Below are 15,072 nucleotides of genomic sequence, written 5' to 3' on the forward strand. Positions count from 1 at the left end.
CACACAGGTTTCCTCTGCTTGCAGCATATTCATGTGCAGTTTTGAGGGGGATGCGCATATTAAACATTCTTGTGTTGTGTAACTTCACAGACATCCGCCTTAAAAAAGGAAAAATGACACATGCACAAGATTGCCAGGCAAAACAAACTTTATTCATGTAGTGTTCAAGGAGATTGTAAGCCCCTTTTGAGTCTCCTGCAGGAGAGAAAGGGGGGATATAAATCCAAACTCTTCCTCTTCTTCTTAAGTGTGCTTTGGCAGATATGTGTGCACTCTAATACTTTACACAGTAAATAAGTAGAGCATAAATCTGAATAATTTTCCATGTGAATCAACTGGTAATAGTGTATTTAAGAAGGTACAAATCCTACCTTTTGTTATCGCATTTGAAGGACTTCATACTGAAGGTAGTCTGACTGCAAAACTGTAAAAAAAAAAGACAGCGGCTGGCTCTTTCTAGTTTGCTATATTTTTGTATATAATTAGCAAAAATATTGGAATTAATTATATACAATTGAGAAATTGAGACACACAATACAAATATTGTCTGTCATGGGAAAAATAACATAATATTCTACGATATTTCTATTGAGGTACCACGATGATAACATTTAGCTTTGCCTCACTGAATTTCTCATAGAAAGATATCTTACTACTGGAACAGTTTTTAAACATAGGCATGAAGGAGTCAAATTACGGTGAAGGTAGCTTTGTAATTCGAAAGCCATATATCTGTTCTTTTAAAAAAAACCACTTGTCCCATCTCATCATTTGGTTTGAATATGCAAAGAATATTTAGGTACAATTTCGTAGATTACTAAAAAAAGGACTAATAATTTTCCAGAGTTGTTGGGGGTGGGCAAGTTAGCAGGAGAAGATGATGTGATCAGTAATAGGTAATGGCAAGCAATCACAAGTGTTGAATTCAATTATACTTTAGCACATACACAAAAAGGACCTTTTCTTATTAGATTTTGGGGAGGGGAGTTGTAACAGGAAATAGTACATAAATCATGCTTTCTGAATTTAGCTAGAACAGCAGAGTCACAACAAAAGCATCTTGCAATGCTGGGCATTATTTACAGACAGCTTTTTAGATTTCATAGTGCAAAGACTTACCGGTATGTCTGATTTTTAAAATTTGTAGTACAGATCTCAAATAAAACGTTAGCTACAAAATTTATTCTGTCAAAACAATGAACATCCCAGTGCATGTGGTAGCAATTGATATTATGATAAGAAGAGTACATATAGTATTAAAACACTCCCCGCCCCGCCCCCAAACTGAAGCACTTTTAATGATTATCAGGAAGGAATTTAATGAAAAGAGAGAAGTTAATCTGAACAGGGCCAAAATATTCCTGTAGCTCCATCATGTTAATAAAGTAAAACTAACATGTTAGTGCAAGAATTTGAGAAAACCAAATTTGGGGAATATCACATCTAAACACATTCAGCTAGAATCCTTATATATTCATATTTATTCAAGGAATAAACATGAAGGCTTAATGGCTGAGTGTTTAGATCAGGAAGTTGATTGCATTATTTGAAGCTGTACAATTATGAAAGACTTCTCATGTGTCTGGTAATCTTTGAGTGCTTGAGCAGCAGAGCATTCTGCAACAGCTTTTAAAAATCACATTGTCTTGTGCCATGTTGCAGGCACCTTTAAAGACTTTTCTCATTGTATCCGTAAAACACCTTGTGTTATGCTGCTGGGTGGGGCTGCAGTTTGTGAATGACTATCTTACACATTGTGTTCTGCTCACCTTCAGGGCAGCTGCAGTAGGCGATTCTATGTGTACAGCTCACAGTGTTGCAGTGTGAACTCCTCTCCTCCACACACTCCAGACTTCTTGCAATATATTTATCATACCAACAGGCACTTTGCTAGGCATATATGTGTCATCAATGTAGTGGTTAAGAGCGGTGGACTCTAACCTGGTGAACCAGGTTTTCCCATTCCTCCACATGATGCCTGCTGGATGACCTTGGGCTAGTCACAGTTCTGTCAGAACTCTCTCAGCCTCACAAGGTGTCTCTTGTGGGGAGAGGAAGGGAAGGAGGTTGTCAGCTGCTTTGAGACTCCTTGAAAGCAAGGTATAAATCCAAACTCCACTTCCTCCTCCTCTTCAATAATGTACCAGGCAGTAATGGAAAAAATATCCTGGTGGAAGAATGCTTCCTCTAAATCTCAAACAGTTTGAATCATCCAAGGATTTTTACTAGATTTCACACTGAAAACACAAGCATAAAATTTTTAAAGGTGGTAGGGAAGGATACATAGCAAAATGCTTTACATAAATATCAGGTGTAACACAAACCAAACAAGGGGGGAAGGAAAGGATTCCCCTTTCACAGATTCCAAGCCCAGGGAGTTATTATCTCAGGAATTATTCCTTACTGACATTAAGGACCTTCCTCAAAATCAGCACTAGAGCTTGTATCGCCTACAGCTCCACAACAAAAGGTTTTATTTAAAAGAAACAGTAACGTCAGACATTTCTTTGGTAGGGTTGAGGAACAGATAAACAAAAAAAGAGAACAGAAGTATATATTGTCATTCAGACAGTTTGTTTAGGTTCTTCAATGGTCTTATGACCAACGGTGAGTTGTTTGGGTCCCTGCCTAGAATCCCCATGTCTACTGGCTTAAAGTAAGAAGGGTCACAGCTCTCTCCTCAGGAAGCTGGTATTCCACTTCAAACTGACCAGTCTCCCTTAGGCACTTCCCTGCAGACAAATCTAGGAGACCTCCCCTTAAGGAAGAGTTAACGAGCCCCAAAGACATGTTCCTAGGGTCACCCTAATTTTATAGGCTCAGTAGTCCTGACAGGTTTTCGGGCTCAGACCCCTTTTCTGGAGTCTCCCTCACTCCCACTCTCCCCAGAAGTAAAAAACCCTATAGCACTCCACTGCCTCTTTTTCTCCTCTCAGGCAACTTCCCCCAACCAATCAGGACTGGGCAGGACTTAATTATTTCAGTGCAGTTTCTCACTGGAAACCACTTCCCAAATATGGGCATTTGTCACATCAGGCATTTCAAACATACGAATTTTAGGTAGCACAATTGGAAAATACCTTTGGAGTGAAGAACACCTGGCTACTAGACTCATTAAGCTGTTTTCACTTAAACTGAGAACTGATACCTGTTTTGTTTATTCTAGGGAAACTGATACAAGTTGTATTTGGACACTGGGATGTTGTCACCTGCCTTGTCCGTTCTGAGTCCTACATTGGAGGAAATTGTTATATACTCTCAGGGTCTCGTGATGCAACCCTCCTGCTGTGGTACTGGAACGGCAAAACTAATTGCATTGGTGATAATCCAAGCGGTGAGATAGACCTATGTTACTGTGTTTCTAATTATTCTGTAAGCGGCACTGTATGCAGTATATAAGTATTATCACTCCAGAGATTGTGGGCTTGCAGTATCAGGGATTGTTCCTTAGATTGCAGTGTTTCCTGAATCCAGTTACGGTACTGGCACCAACTTATTATCTCAGTGAATATCCTGCTTCCATGGATCATAGATCAAAATAAAAATGCCATACAGCTAACAAGGAAGAAGAGAACTCCATGACTTGGAACAAATAGATTTTAGCTGCTTTATTTTAACAACCTTTTGGGTAGAGCAAAATAAAATTTGAATTATCATGTACATTTCTATTTTATTTTGGACATGTTTTAAATGATTATGTAAAAACCTTTCTATTATGAAGAGCCAATGTGAATCAAACTCAAATCCTTAGACCATAAAACCCAAATAGAACAGATTGTTCTTCCATTCTAAATCCAGTCACTTTTCCAATAGACCATAGAGGTCAACGAAAGGGAGTGACTCCTCCTTTCTCTTTGCCCAAGAGGTATGACGATAAAGAGTAGAAGATCTGTGTGTTGTTGAGTGTTTGAGTGTCTCTGAGATCATATGTATACACATTATACAAATTATTTCATAACTATACTAGTGAGTACATCCATGAGAGAGGCCAGCAGTTCTGGCAGAAATAAATACATTCTTATACTTCTGATTCCCAGGAGAAGCAGAATAGATGTTCTCTAAATAAATACATTTGTGTTATCCATTTCTCAGTTAAAGTGAGACTGCTCTGTGGTAGTGGTGACCACTTAAGTTTTCTAAGAGCTGCAATTAGGCACTTGGAAAAGTGAAAAGATAAAGTAGAAATTCTAAAAATAGTATCTCAATGATACTATAATGTTGTGTAATTTTCACCCCTAATTTGTAATTTTTATGACTATTTTTTACTATTTAACTTGGGTTTAATTGATTCTAATACCTTTTGAGTGAAATACAAAACAATTTACTTTGTTAAATTTATGGCAGAATGACATAGCTCAGGCAAAAGTGTCTTTATTGCCCTTTGGTTGTGATCTCAGCTATGCAAGAAAATAAACGAGTTATCAAAAGATTGTTTTTGGATTATTGGATGGCATCATAGTCTCAGACATTTATCTTTAGGAACATTTTGGGTTTGATTTGATAGACAAAATAAAAATTCATTTAAATTCAGATTTTTTAAAAAATATTAGATTTATAGGCTTACCACAGTTTGATCAACATACTAAAACAGCAGTTTTCATATAAAAATAGGAGCATACTGAATTAAACAAACAAACATATGGATTGGTGAAGTATGTAAAAGCAGAAAAAATACACTTCTTAGGGAAGTCATAACTTTCACAAATTTTCAAAAAATTCAAACTACTACTGTGAATAGTATAGTTATGTTTAAACGTTTGTGTGATGCAGACCTTGAACAAACTGAATTATTTGCAAAGTATACTGGTTATATTCCATAAAACTAATTTATGAACACAGCATGTTTAAGCAAACAAAAACACTGTTTCACTGCAAGCTTTGCTTAAGTCTTCCAAAGGTGTCTTTAAAAAATATATTTGCTTTCCTTCATCAAGCATCCTAGAGTGACATCTACTGGTAGCATTTTGAAATTCTACACAGTACAGTTCTCAAAAGAAATCTGTGATGGAAGGTTTTGTTTGGAAAGATGTTCCTGCTTCAGACCTATCACTTGCATTGTATTCCAGAACGCAAGTTTCCAGGGTGGACTGCTGCTCCCGTTTTTTAAATAATCTCTAGCATCCTTGTTTCCTGTGGAAATCTCCTTGTATATAGATTGGTAGCATTTGAAATAAATCATGTTCCTTTTGATGACCATTTTCACTGCTTCTAGTTTCCAAACCAGGATAGTTTTAATTGTGTTCATACAAATCTTTTCAAAGTGCTCACCTGTGGTGTAAATCCACTCTGCTGTGTCAGTTAGAAGGGACAAAATCAGTTTACATCACGCAACAGTCAAGGACAACCAGATTTCTTCTTTGCCATATGACAAACACACAGAATTGGTACTTGTATTTGTTTTTTGTTTTAATTTCTGCTTCCTCAGCAGGTTTACTTTTTACAAAACTCTGTAGTGGTCAGAATTGTGTATTGCCTTTTCTTGCTTTGTACCTCCTGGATTGAATCATAATGTGTCAACTTCACATGGAAGGCATTTCTGCTTATGGATGTTGGTTGATTTCTGCTCATTTCCCCAACTGCTTCACCACATCTCATGCAATTCCTTGGGATCCTCTGATGCTCAGGAGGGGGACTGCAACAGGAGGGGGTCCGTAACAGGAAACTCTGTAGTGTAATGTTTGCATTGTGCTGGCTCTGTTATGATCGCATCCACACAATCGGATATTTCTTTGGAGATATATACTTTAGAAGTTTTACTGAGACTGTGTGCTTCTAAAGTCATGTCACGACTCAAGGCGTCTTGACCTTTAGAATCCAAGGTATCTAATCTGTAGGTGTGGAAATATTTTTTTAACCCATACATCTGATGATTTGCCACATTTCTACAGCTGCTAGATGAGAAAAACCCAAAGAGAACTTAAAACAGCTTAAGATTTAAGGTTAGTGATGCTCTTGAAGTTCATATTCTCTAGGCTCAGAATATACATTTTGGCTGTTCATAATCCTTCACTGCAGTCAGGAAAACATTGAGACCCAGTTTACTTTTCCTCTGTCTCATGCAGCAATCTAAATCAAAAGAGAGATTACCTCCTCTTAAGTGTTTCTACTGTGTTTCTGCTATTGCTTCCTAGCAACAGAGGTTGTGCCAGAACAGGGAACAAGCTCTCTCCTCAGCAACTGTGCATTTTATTTTGGGGTGCCAGAAGCCTTGGGAGGCATAATCTCCAGGATGCTTGACATCCTAATGGCCTGTTTGTTTACTTCAATCTTTGTGCTGACTGCCTTATTTCTGTGCCTTCTCCACTGCTTCGCACCAGTTCCTGTAATGGTGCCTAGTTCAGTGCAGTACCATAACTGGAATATGGAGAGAAGTTTTTCAGTGTGTTGACTGTATTTTAAGCTCAGGTGTCATTAAAATTATACATATAAAATTCTCCGGAAAGATCAGGATGGTTCAATACTGTATGATGTAATAACAGTTATCATATGGTAAATTAATAAAAGAGTAATCTGTACCATATGCATAGTATTGGCTTAATATACAACATTTATTTTACCTTATTTGGTATTCCATTCAAGCTAGACTTTCCCCACTTAATTATGGGGATGGAATAACAACAAAGAACAACTTGGAGCATATCCTCCATTATCATCATAAAGCACTTTCCTTGTCTAAAACTTATTTGGCCAGTAGTTTTCTTTCAGTGATCAAAGTAACTACATTTCAAAGTATTTCCTCAATTAATTTTGCTGATGTTAGTAGGTCAGCAGCTAAAATTGTAACAGAATACAGAAGATTGTTCTGTATGAATCTGATTAGAATATACTGAGAGTTCTACCTAACGTTTGCTGTATAAATTTGACTGAAAATAACTTGCTATCATGGGTGTAAAAGCTTTCATATAAGTGTTCAAGCTTTTGTATAAAAGGCTGCATGAAAAGTGAAATACATTACGCATGTAACATTTTGCTAATGGGGACATCACATTAACTTCTAGCTATAGCACATTGGTTTTCACAAAACTTTTTATTTCTAAAGTTTAAAATATTATTTATCTAGGCAATACAGATAGTTGACATGAAATACAAGAGGAAGATGTTTTGTCAAAATGGAATTACAAAAAGACACCCTTTTCTAGTGGGCTGTCTAGAGACCATTTCTAAAGGGAAATTAAGTACTTTGTTAATTGTTTATCTACTTCTGAAAAATTAAACAAAATGACTCAGTTCTGATGTGGATAATAGTATTTGTTTGTTAAAAATCAAGGACTGGTGTAAAGGTCCATAAATATTGTGTTCATGCAGTATACTTGAAGATATTAAATTGGTTACTACACTAGTAATGGTTTTTAATTGTCATTTGGTTCAGGCCCCATCCCTGTTTCTTTTTTGAGAAATAGTTCTTTAACCCAGATTTTTGTCAGCATTTGTCTATTAACTTTTGAGATTTCCTTGTCTGTGATGTTTTACAAGTGTAATTTATTTACACATACTGTAAAAGAGAAGTCTTCTGCCAAGAAATCTTATGTTCTTAAGGGTAATGCTCATGAAATAGTTACATTTAAAGGTTGCTTTTCTTCATATGTATTTTAGCTCCTGTAACAAATAACAATAACAAAAAAACACTGAGTGAATATTTAGGGCATAATCTTTCTTCAAGTGGACACTATGCCCATATGTGGAGGACTTTTCATAAAATAGACTTCCCATTTCTATAAGGTGTATTTATGTGTGCCATAGGAAGGGAAGAATAGGACTCTGTTACAGCTTATGGGATCTTTCCATGTATTGGTAATTGCATCCCTATGATAAAGAGTGCTGCTCTATTGAAAGACTGATTCCTTCTAATAGCAAAAAGGGCACACCCACAGATAAGACTAATACATGCAGACTCGGGCAATTGCCTAGGCATGGAGAAAAACATCAGACTCTTGCTTTTAAAAAGAAGAAAAGCCAAAATCAAGATGACAAGAACTGAGCATGCTCATTGCCTTCGGAATGTTTAAAACAGCTAAGGCAGGAGGAAACCATGACAGAATTAATCTGCTTCAAGTCCATATGAGCTGATGGCACCCTGGGAGATTTTGAACAGGAATTTGTCCCCCTCCCCCAAATTCCTTGCATTTAAACATTTTATAGTTTCTCTGATTATTTGATACAGTTTTGCATTATAATATTTTTGGAGATTGTCACCAATATTTTGGAGATTTATGAACACATTTTTTGTTATACCCCGCCCTTGTAGGAAATGGTTACAACAGTTTGGAAAATTATAATAGGGTTAACTGATGTTTTATGAAATCATAACTTTATACTTAGATGTAGATTTGTATAATTGATTTGGCAGTGTAGAATCAATATGTGGCCTTTAGTATTGCAGAACAAAAAAATCCTGGAGCAGTCAGTCTTTCGCAGGGTCATAAACCTGCTTACCTTTTCTTAAATATGAATGGAAGCTAGTCATGTTTTAAGAAAAGCTGTTTTTTAAAGGAAGAAATCTAGCTAGACAGCAGTGCTCATAAACATTTCCTGTATTGGTTGAATTTATTAAAATATACAATCCAGTTTTCTTAAGCTTTTGCGGTTTACCCTGAGATCTGCAACTTCTCTTTTGCTTCTCCACTGTGGAACTGGACTAGGAGAACAATATAGTTGTAGTATACTTGTTCCCAATCAAGTAAAGAACAGAATATCTTGAATGTTGCAGAAGCAGGGGAAAGTTTAGAGCCTATTATAATGATTTTGAAGATTTTTGAAAAGATCGTTAAGGGTATATTTCATTTAGTAAATGGAAGCTGCAGAACAGCTTTACAAGTATCCTGCAGTATTCTTTTACCTTCTGAAATTGAAATAGGGTAATTCTGAATTGTGTAATTCTGAAATTTAAATTTAAAATAAGTCGTTATTCTGTAAGATTTACAGCTTATGCACGCCATAGTGAGATGTTGAGCACTCCACAAAATGGATTAATTCTTTAGTAAGTTTAGAGGTTAAACACCATTTTTCTTTTTTGCATGATTTAATATTTGTACTCTTTGTCTATACTTGACTGTTGGCATCAATATTCAAATTCAAGTTTTAAATATCATTTGAACAATGAATTGGGACATTATTAAATATAGTACTAAGAATACTTTGTCTGAATAGTTGCACTTGGACACTAGTACAAGATTTGAACTATATTTAATCTCATTTGACTTGTTCATCTTTCTGTAAGGATCTCCATAAAAATGTACTTGATATTCTTTTCAGACCTTAGTTAAAGCTTGGATCAGTGGTCATAAACCTGCTTAAAGGACAAAGCCTTGCCTTTCTTTGAAGTCACTTCCCCAGAATTTCAAAGAAGAGCTAAAAGCCAGTTCCCCAAAACTAGTTCAGAAAAGTTTGAACTAGTGCCCCTTAAACCAGCAGCAAAAATTTCCCCTTGCTTTATTGGAAACCATGACAATCTTCTGAAGCAGTAAGAATTAAAAGCTTTTAAAGAAATCTCTTTTGGTCTGCAATCAGCCTCTAAGTTGACCCCATTATTTGGAAAAAAACAGAAGCATGGAGACTCCTAAATGCTTAACATTTTTATCAAAGGGACCAGTCTGACTTCCCCAAGGATTCATGTTCTATAAGACTGCAGAGCTGAAGAGAAGAAAAGGAGAAATTTTAGTGAATGAAGCAGCAAAAATATGTAATGCTGTATTTAAGAAAAGCAAAAAATTAATTTCATTAAAAAATGGTTCAGTATTAAGTTTTGAAGCACTTTTTGTACAGTGCGTTTAAGTCAGCTATTATAGCTTTTTTTGTTACGCAAAATTACTGGGTTAGAATGTAAATATTTAAGACAATGGCAACAATTCAAGAACATGTAGAAATGGATCTTCCAGGAACAAGGGAAATTGGCATTAATCCAAACACTGAGTAATGTGCACAGCAATTTGGGATTGTGCCCAATGTTCTGAATTTTTAGCTCGTTTTATTGCTTTTGTTTGAAGATTTTTCATTTGAATATTTTGACAGCATGACAGTGCTTAACATCTGTCCTCCAAACACACCCAGCATCCCTCATGTGCGTGAGAGGTCCCTTTCCTTCCTTTCATATTGTCCATGCTGAAAGTATCAGTGTGTGTGTACATTTATATTTCTACGGATTTGCTGCCGGTTATTCTTTGAGAGCTTTTAGGATTCATATTGCAAAGTATATTACTATTTATAAGGTCTAAATGTAATTTCATGTTGGTAATACAATCGCTGATAGTGCTGACTCTGGAATTTTGCTGATCTTTTCGCCAAGTGAGATTGCTTAAGCATGCAGACAACAGAATTCTCTTGAATGGTTCATGCTCAGAATGAATGGCAGCACGGTTGCCATTAAACCATTTGCTGTATTGGAGCCCAAGGCAATCCTTGACTTCAGTTCCACCCAGAGCCAGTACATTGCAGTGTACCTTTCACGTACTAAGTGCACTGGGTGTGAAGAATTTGCTTTTAGAAAATATACATGATCAGACCAAGAGCCTTATTATTGCTGTTCCTAGGTAGGAGCAAGAACAAATGGTCAGTTGCTTCACTGTTGTCCTTGCTGCTGCAGACCTTCTCATGTCATTTCTCAGCCAGGATCAGAATTTTGTGGAGATCAGTGGGATAAAGTGGGAAGGAGGAGACAGGAACTTTCCGTTTGGTAGTGGTATCAAGCTGTGGTTCTAAATGACCATATAGTCCTCCAGGAGATTACCTTCAAATTTGGGAGGAGGCTTGGATTGTATGCCTGTGATCTGTGAATCATAAGTATATTTACACTTATATAAAATTGCTGTAGGAGGAGTGCTGTGTTTTCATACGTCCCAATTATTACGTGTTATGAATCTTTTCCCTACTGCAAATCTTCCCTGCCCCCCCCACCCCTCTTGTTAAACTTCAGGCTGCCTGCTCAGCATGGGCCCAGCTCCAGCTTTATGGAATATTGTCCCCAAAAAGCTGCAGAGGTGTCCTTATAGTTTCTGCATTCAGTAAGAAATGTAAGGCAGTTATTTTTAGGTGGGATTTTTAAAGCTTTATTTTGTAAGAAGGATTATTCTGTGGAAATATTGAATAGCTGTGGGGTTTAAAAAAAAAACCTATTGTGTCTTACCTGCAGGTTTCGGGTGGTTTTTTTTATAAGCTACGTTGAGCTGCTGTGATCAGTGGGAAAGATGAAATATATTTTAATACATTAACAGGGATATTCAGCATTTATTTAGAAAGGTGCAGAGGACTCAGATTAACAAAAAAGCTGGGTTAAAGAAATGCCTTTCAAAGTTTGCGCAGTAATGTAGTGTATTATTTACATTTTTAAAAATTCCCCATATCAAGCTCTCTCCCATGTAAGATGGAAAGTTCAATAGAGCAGCTTGTCCCTAAAAGCATTGCAATAGTTCTCACTGTCCTAAGTACCACCTAATAAACACAAGAAGATGGAAGGTTCCTGCCCTTATGTTTTTCATTTGACTTCCCCCACCCTCAGCTGTCTGCCATGCTTCCTGGATTTGAATGTGTTTTGCCAAATCTCGCATGAAGCAAAAGCTTTGTAAAATTTATGGCTACTAGCTTAAAATTGTGTAACTTCTTGAGCTGCTGTAAAATATTGTTTCTTTTTAAAAGCTAACCTTTTTCCATAAGAAAGAGAATTGTAGTTCAGTTCTATATAGAGTTGCTCCAGTTGAAATTTTTTGAAGTCAGTGGGCTTTGATTGGAGTAGCCGCACATGATTGCACTGTCCTCTCTTGCTGTTTAAACGTATGTTGTATACTCTTTGCAAATCTCAGTAATATGTAACTTGAATGAATGCTACAAAAGAGATATCTTCTCATTGTTCACACACAACAAACTCCCCAAAACTGTACTCTGAGCCTACTTGTGATTCTTTGTTTCCTTTTTCCTTCATGAAGGTGAATTTGCATCGCCTCGAGCTATCTTGACAGGACATGACTATGAAGTTATCTGTGCTGCAATTTGTGCTGAACTTGGCCTGGTAATAAGTGGTTCTAAAGGTAAATTTTGCTGTAGATGTTACACTTTTGAACTGTTTTTCTCCCTTAATGCTGAAGTTTAGGGATAGAAACATAGAACTGGAGACCCCTCAATCATCACGTAGTCCCAACCCTCTGCCCATGCAGAGAATTCACAACTATTTCCTCACTCCCACAGTAACCCCTGCTCTATACGACTTGGAGGACAATTCCTTTCTGACCCCAATGGAGATCAGCGTTGCCCTTGGCACATAAGAAAGGGCCACAAGAACTGGGCACTGGCTCATCCCTTCTTGTCTTCCTTCTCACAGTCTGCTTAAATTCACAGAATTAGCATGGCTATCAGATGGACCTGTTGCTTCTGTTTAGAAACCTCCAAAGGAGAGCCCATCATCCCCAACGAAACCTGTTCTTCTGAGGAAGTTCTTCCTCTTTTGCTTTAATTTCGATTCATTGGTTCTGGTCCAACTTTTCAGGACAACAAAAAACTATCTTTAAACTATGCAACCATTAAAAAGAACTCTTTTAGTACCAGTTTTGGAAAAGGTGAGTTTTGATATCCCCCCTGTGGCAGTTGCTGATATTACAGTACAAATTAATTGAGGTTTAAGAGTTATTTTCTTACAAATGGATACATGGCCTATTGTGTGTATTTTAATGGGAATTGTATTTGGACAATGAAATGTCTTTTATAGTAGCTGATCCACAAGACACCTACCATGCTTCTGTGTATTCTTGTAAAACAATCTCCTTATACCATTCTAGTTGTAAGATGAAATGGGTGTGCCCCCCCTTTTTTTTGCAGATTGGTTTGCTAGCTTTTGAAAGTAAGAATGATTGCTCCTGCTAAATATTTTCAAAGGACTACCCACTTAAGATTGGGAGGTCTCTGGACAAAAATTATTTGTTCATGTATGTACATGTTGTTGTATCTAAGGTTTTGATAACGTATGCAGGTATTTTATGCCAGAAGTCCCTTAATCAGGACTTAATTCTGCCAGATTACAACTGTTAAAGGAGTGAGTGAGTGGTCTAATGGGCAGCCTGTGTGTAACCATCACAGAGCACCTCCATCATACCCACTAAACGTTGTGAGTAGCAACTGGAAAAGCCAGATGGCATCATGGAGAGGACTGGATTTGACTTGGGTATTGATCTGGCTATAGGGCCCTGACATGGCACAAATTGGTGTTGAGAAAATCAACAGAAGTTTGCATTCAGAAACTCAGAGAATTAGAATATTTGTTTTTTAATTTCCTCTACTCATTTCTGTTGTTGTCTCATATCATTACAAAAATGCTCTCTCCTATGCAGTTCTTTTCCTAAGTTCAAGCATCTACCAGTAATAATACATAATTATTGTCCACCATTTCTTTGTTTTTTAATCTGCTATGAGAGGGTAAAGAAATGATGATGTAATAAAGTGCATTAGTTTATCTATTATTGAAGGAGGTACATATGAACAGTCTGGTGAGCTACTGTCTATAGAGCAGGAAATTGTATTCCAGATCATTCTATAAGATCATGATCGCTTTGCTTCCCCCTCCTTTTAGATGGACCGTGTCTCATACATTCTATGAATGGAGATCTACTGAGGACATTAGAAGCACCTGAAAACTGTCTGAAAGCAAAACTCATCCAGGCATCAAGAGAGGGTCACTGTGTTATATACTATGACAATGGTCATTTCTGTGTGTTCAGTGTGAATGGGAAACTGCAGGGCACTATGGAAACTGATGATAATATAAGGGTGAGTAAGCATAAACAGTATAAGCAACCCCATCTTGTGTCACAGAAATCTTATATTTTAATGCGCATGTATCAAGTTATTGCATCAAAAGAAATGCTGAATAAAAACAATGGTAATTAAAACCTGAGTTCTCCAAATTTAAACTTTGTTCCCCAGTTTTGGTGTTTGGGTGTGTTTGAGGGATGTATTAAAGGATAGAATTAAAGCGAAAATATTATCTGTCTGGCTTTTACTCCCAGCCTTACCTCTTGACAGTGGCACTGCTATAATAGGGACATCCGGGGACAAATGCCCCCGGTGAGTCATTTGTGGGTGGAAAATCGCCCCCCCCCCACCCCTCTTCCCCAGCAGAAGCTTTTCAGCTGGCTGCTCTTTGCAGCCGGCTGAACTAAGGTAAATGGGGGTGGGACGGGGCACCCCCCACACCTCTCACCCCTTCCCCACTAGGCCTGGCAGAAGCTTTTCAGCTGGCTGCTCTTTGCAACTGGCTGAATTAACATAAATGGGTGGGTGGGTGGGGGTGCTGGGGGAGCCACCCCTCCCACCTTGCACTGCCTCCCACCGGGCCCAGCAGAAGCTTTCCAGCCGGCTGCTCTTTGCAGCCAGTTAAACTAAGGTAAATGAGCAGGGCGCTGCAAGGGGGGCACAGAGGTAGGGGCCTGTGGGGGGGGGGTGCCATTTTGCCCCAGACATCATTTCCCCCCCTCTGCCTCTTGATAACTTAAACCCGTCTTTTACACAAAATGTAGACCCATTAATATTTTCACAGTTAACTTAAAGAATTTGAAATATTTAGTGTGATAATACATTTCTTTATTTTGTATGATTAATTAAACAAATTCAGTACTATCAATTAAGTATTGCATTTGAAATAGTTTTGCTGCTAATCTGAGTTCCTTGGCCAATATTGGGATTGAATGACATTAAGAGGACAGATAAGCCTTGCACATTTCAGCCTTTATCCTTTCTCATGCAAAAACATCCTGTTGGTGCATGGAGAAATCGGTGTAAGGTTCTGTGCTTTGGCATTTGGCTAAAACAATCACTGTCAAGATTTAGGGACTGCTGTTTAATGCCATGGAAATTCTGGTCTCTCTAGACCAGCAATGCACACAACCAAACCATTATTTTCTCCCAATAGTCCCTGTTGGTTTGTATTCCTCAACAATCCACAGCCTTTCCCTTAAAGCTTCTGTGCTTTTTCATACCATAAGGCAACAGAATGATTCAAACGAGTTTTTAGAAACCCTTTGTCCACGGGCACAACAGTTCAATAATTTCACACTTGTTGCCTGTAAAAGATGACATATATGCAAGGAACAAAAA

At 37.5% G+C, this 15,072-nt stretch overlaps 1 protein-coding gene across 1 annotated transcript in view; it reads left to right on the top strand.

Annotated features, from left to right (window-relative positions):
• LRBA (LPS responsive beige-like anchor protein) overlaps nt 1–15,072 on the top strand; it is a 452,503-nt gene that overhangs the window by 431,944 nt on the left and 5,487 nt on the right. Inside the window, 3 exon segments of the mRNA XM_048509137.1 lie at nt 3,167–3,334; nt 11,916–12,017; nt 13,550–13,746. Of these exon segments, the coding sequence (XP_048365094.1) occupies nt 3,167–3,334; nt 11,916–12,017; nt 13,550–13,746 (467 nt within the window).

Source organism: Sphaerodactylus townsendi, linkage group LG10 (assembly GCF_021028975.2).
Source record: "Sphaerodactylus townsendi isolate TG3544 linkage group LG10, MPM_Stown_v2.3, whole genome shotgun sequence".
In the NCBI taxonomy this organism is placed as follows: domain Eukaryota; kingdom Metazoa; phylum Chordata; class Lepidosauria; order Squamata; family Sphaerodactylidae; genus Sphaerodactylus; species Sphaerodactylus townsendi.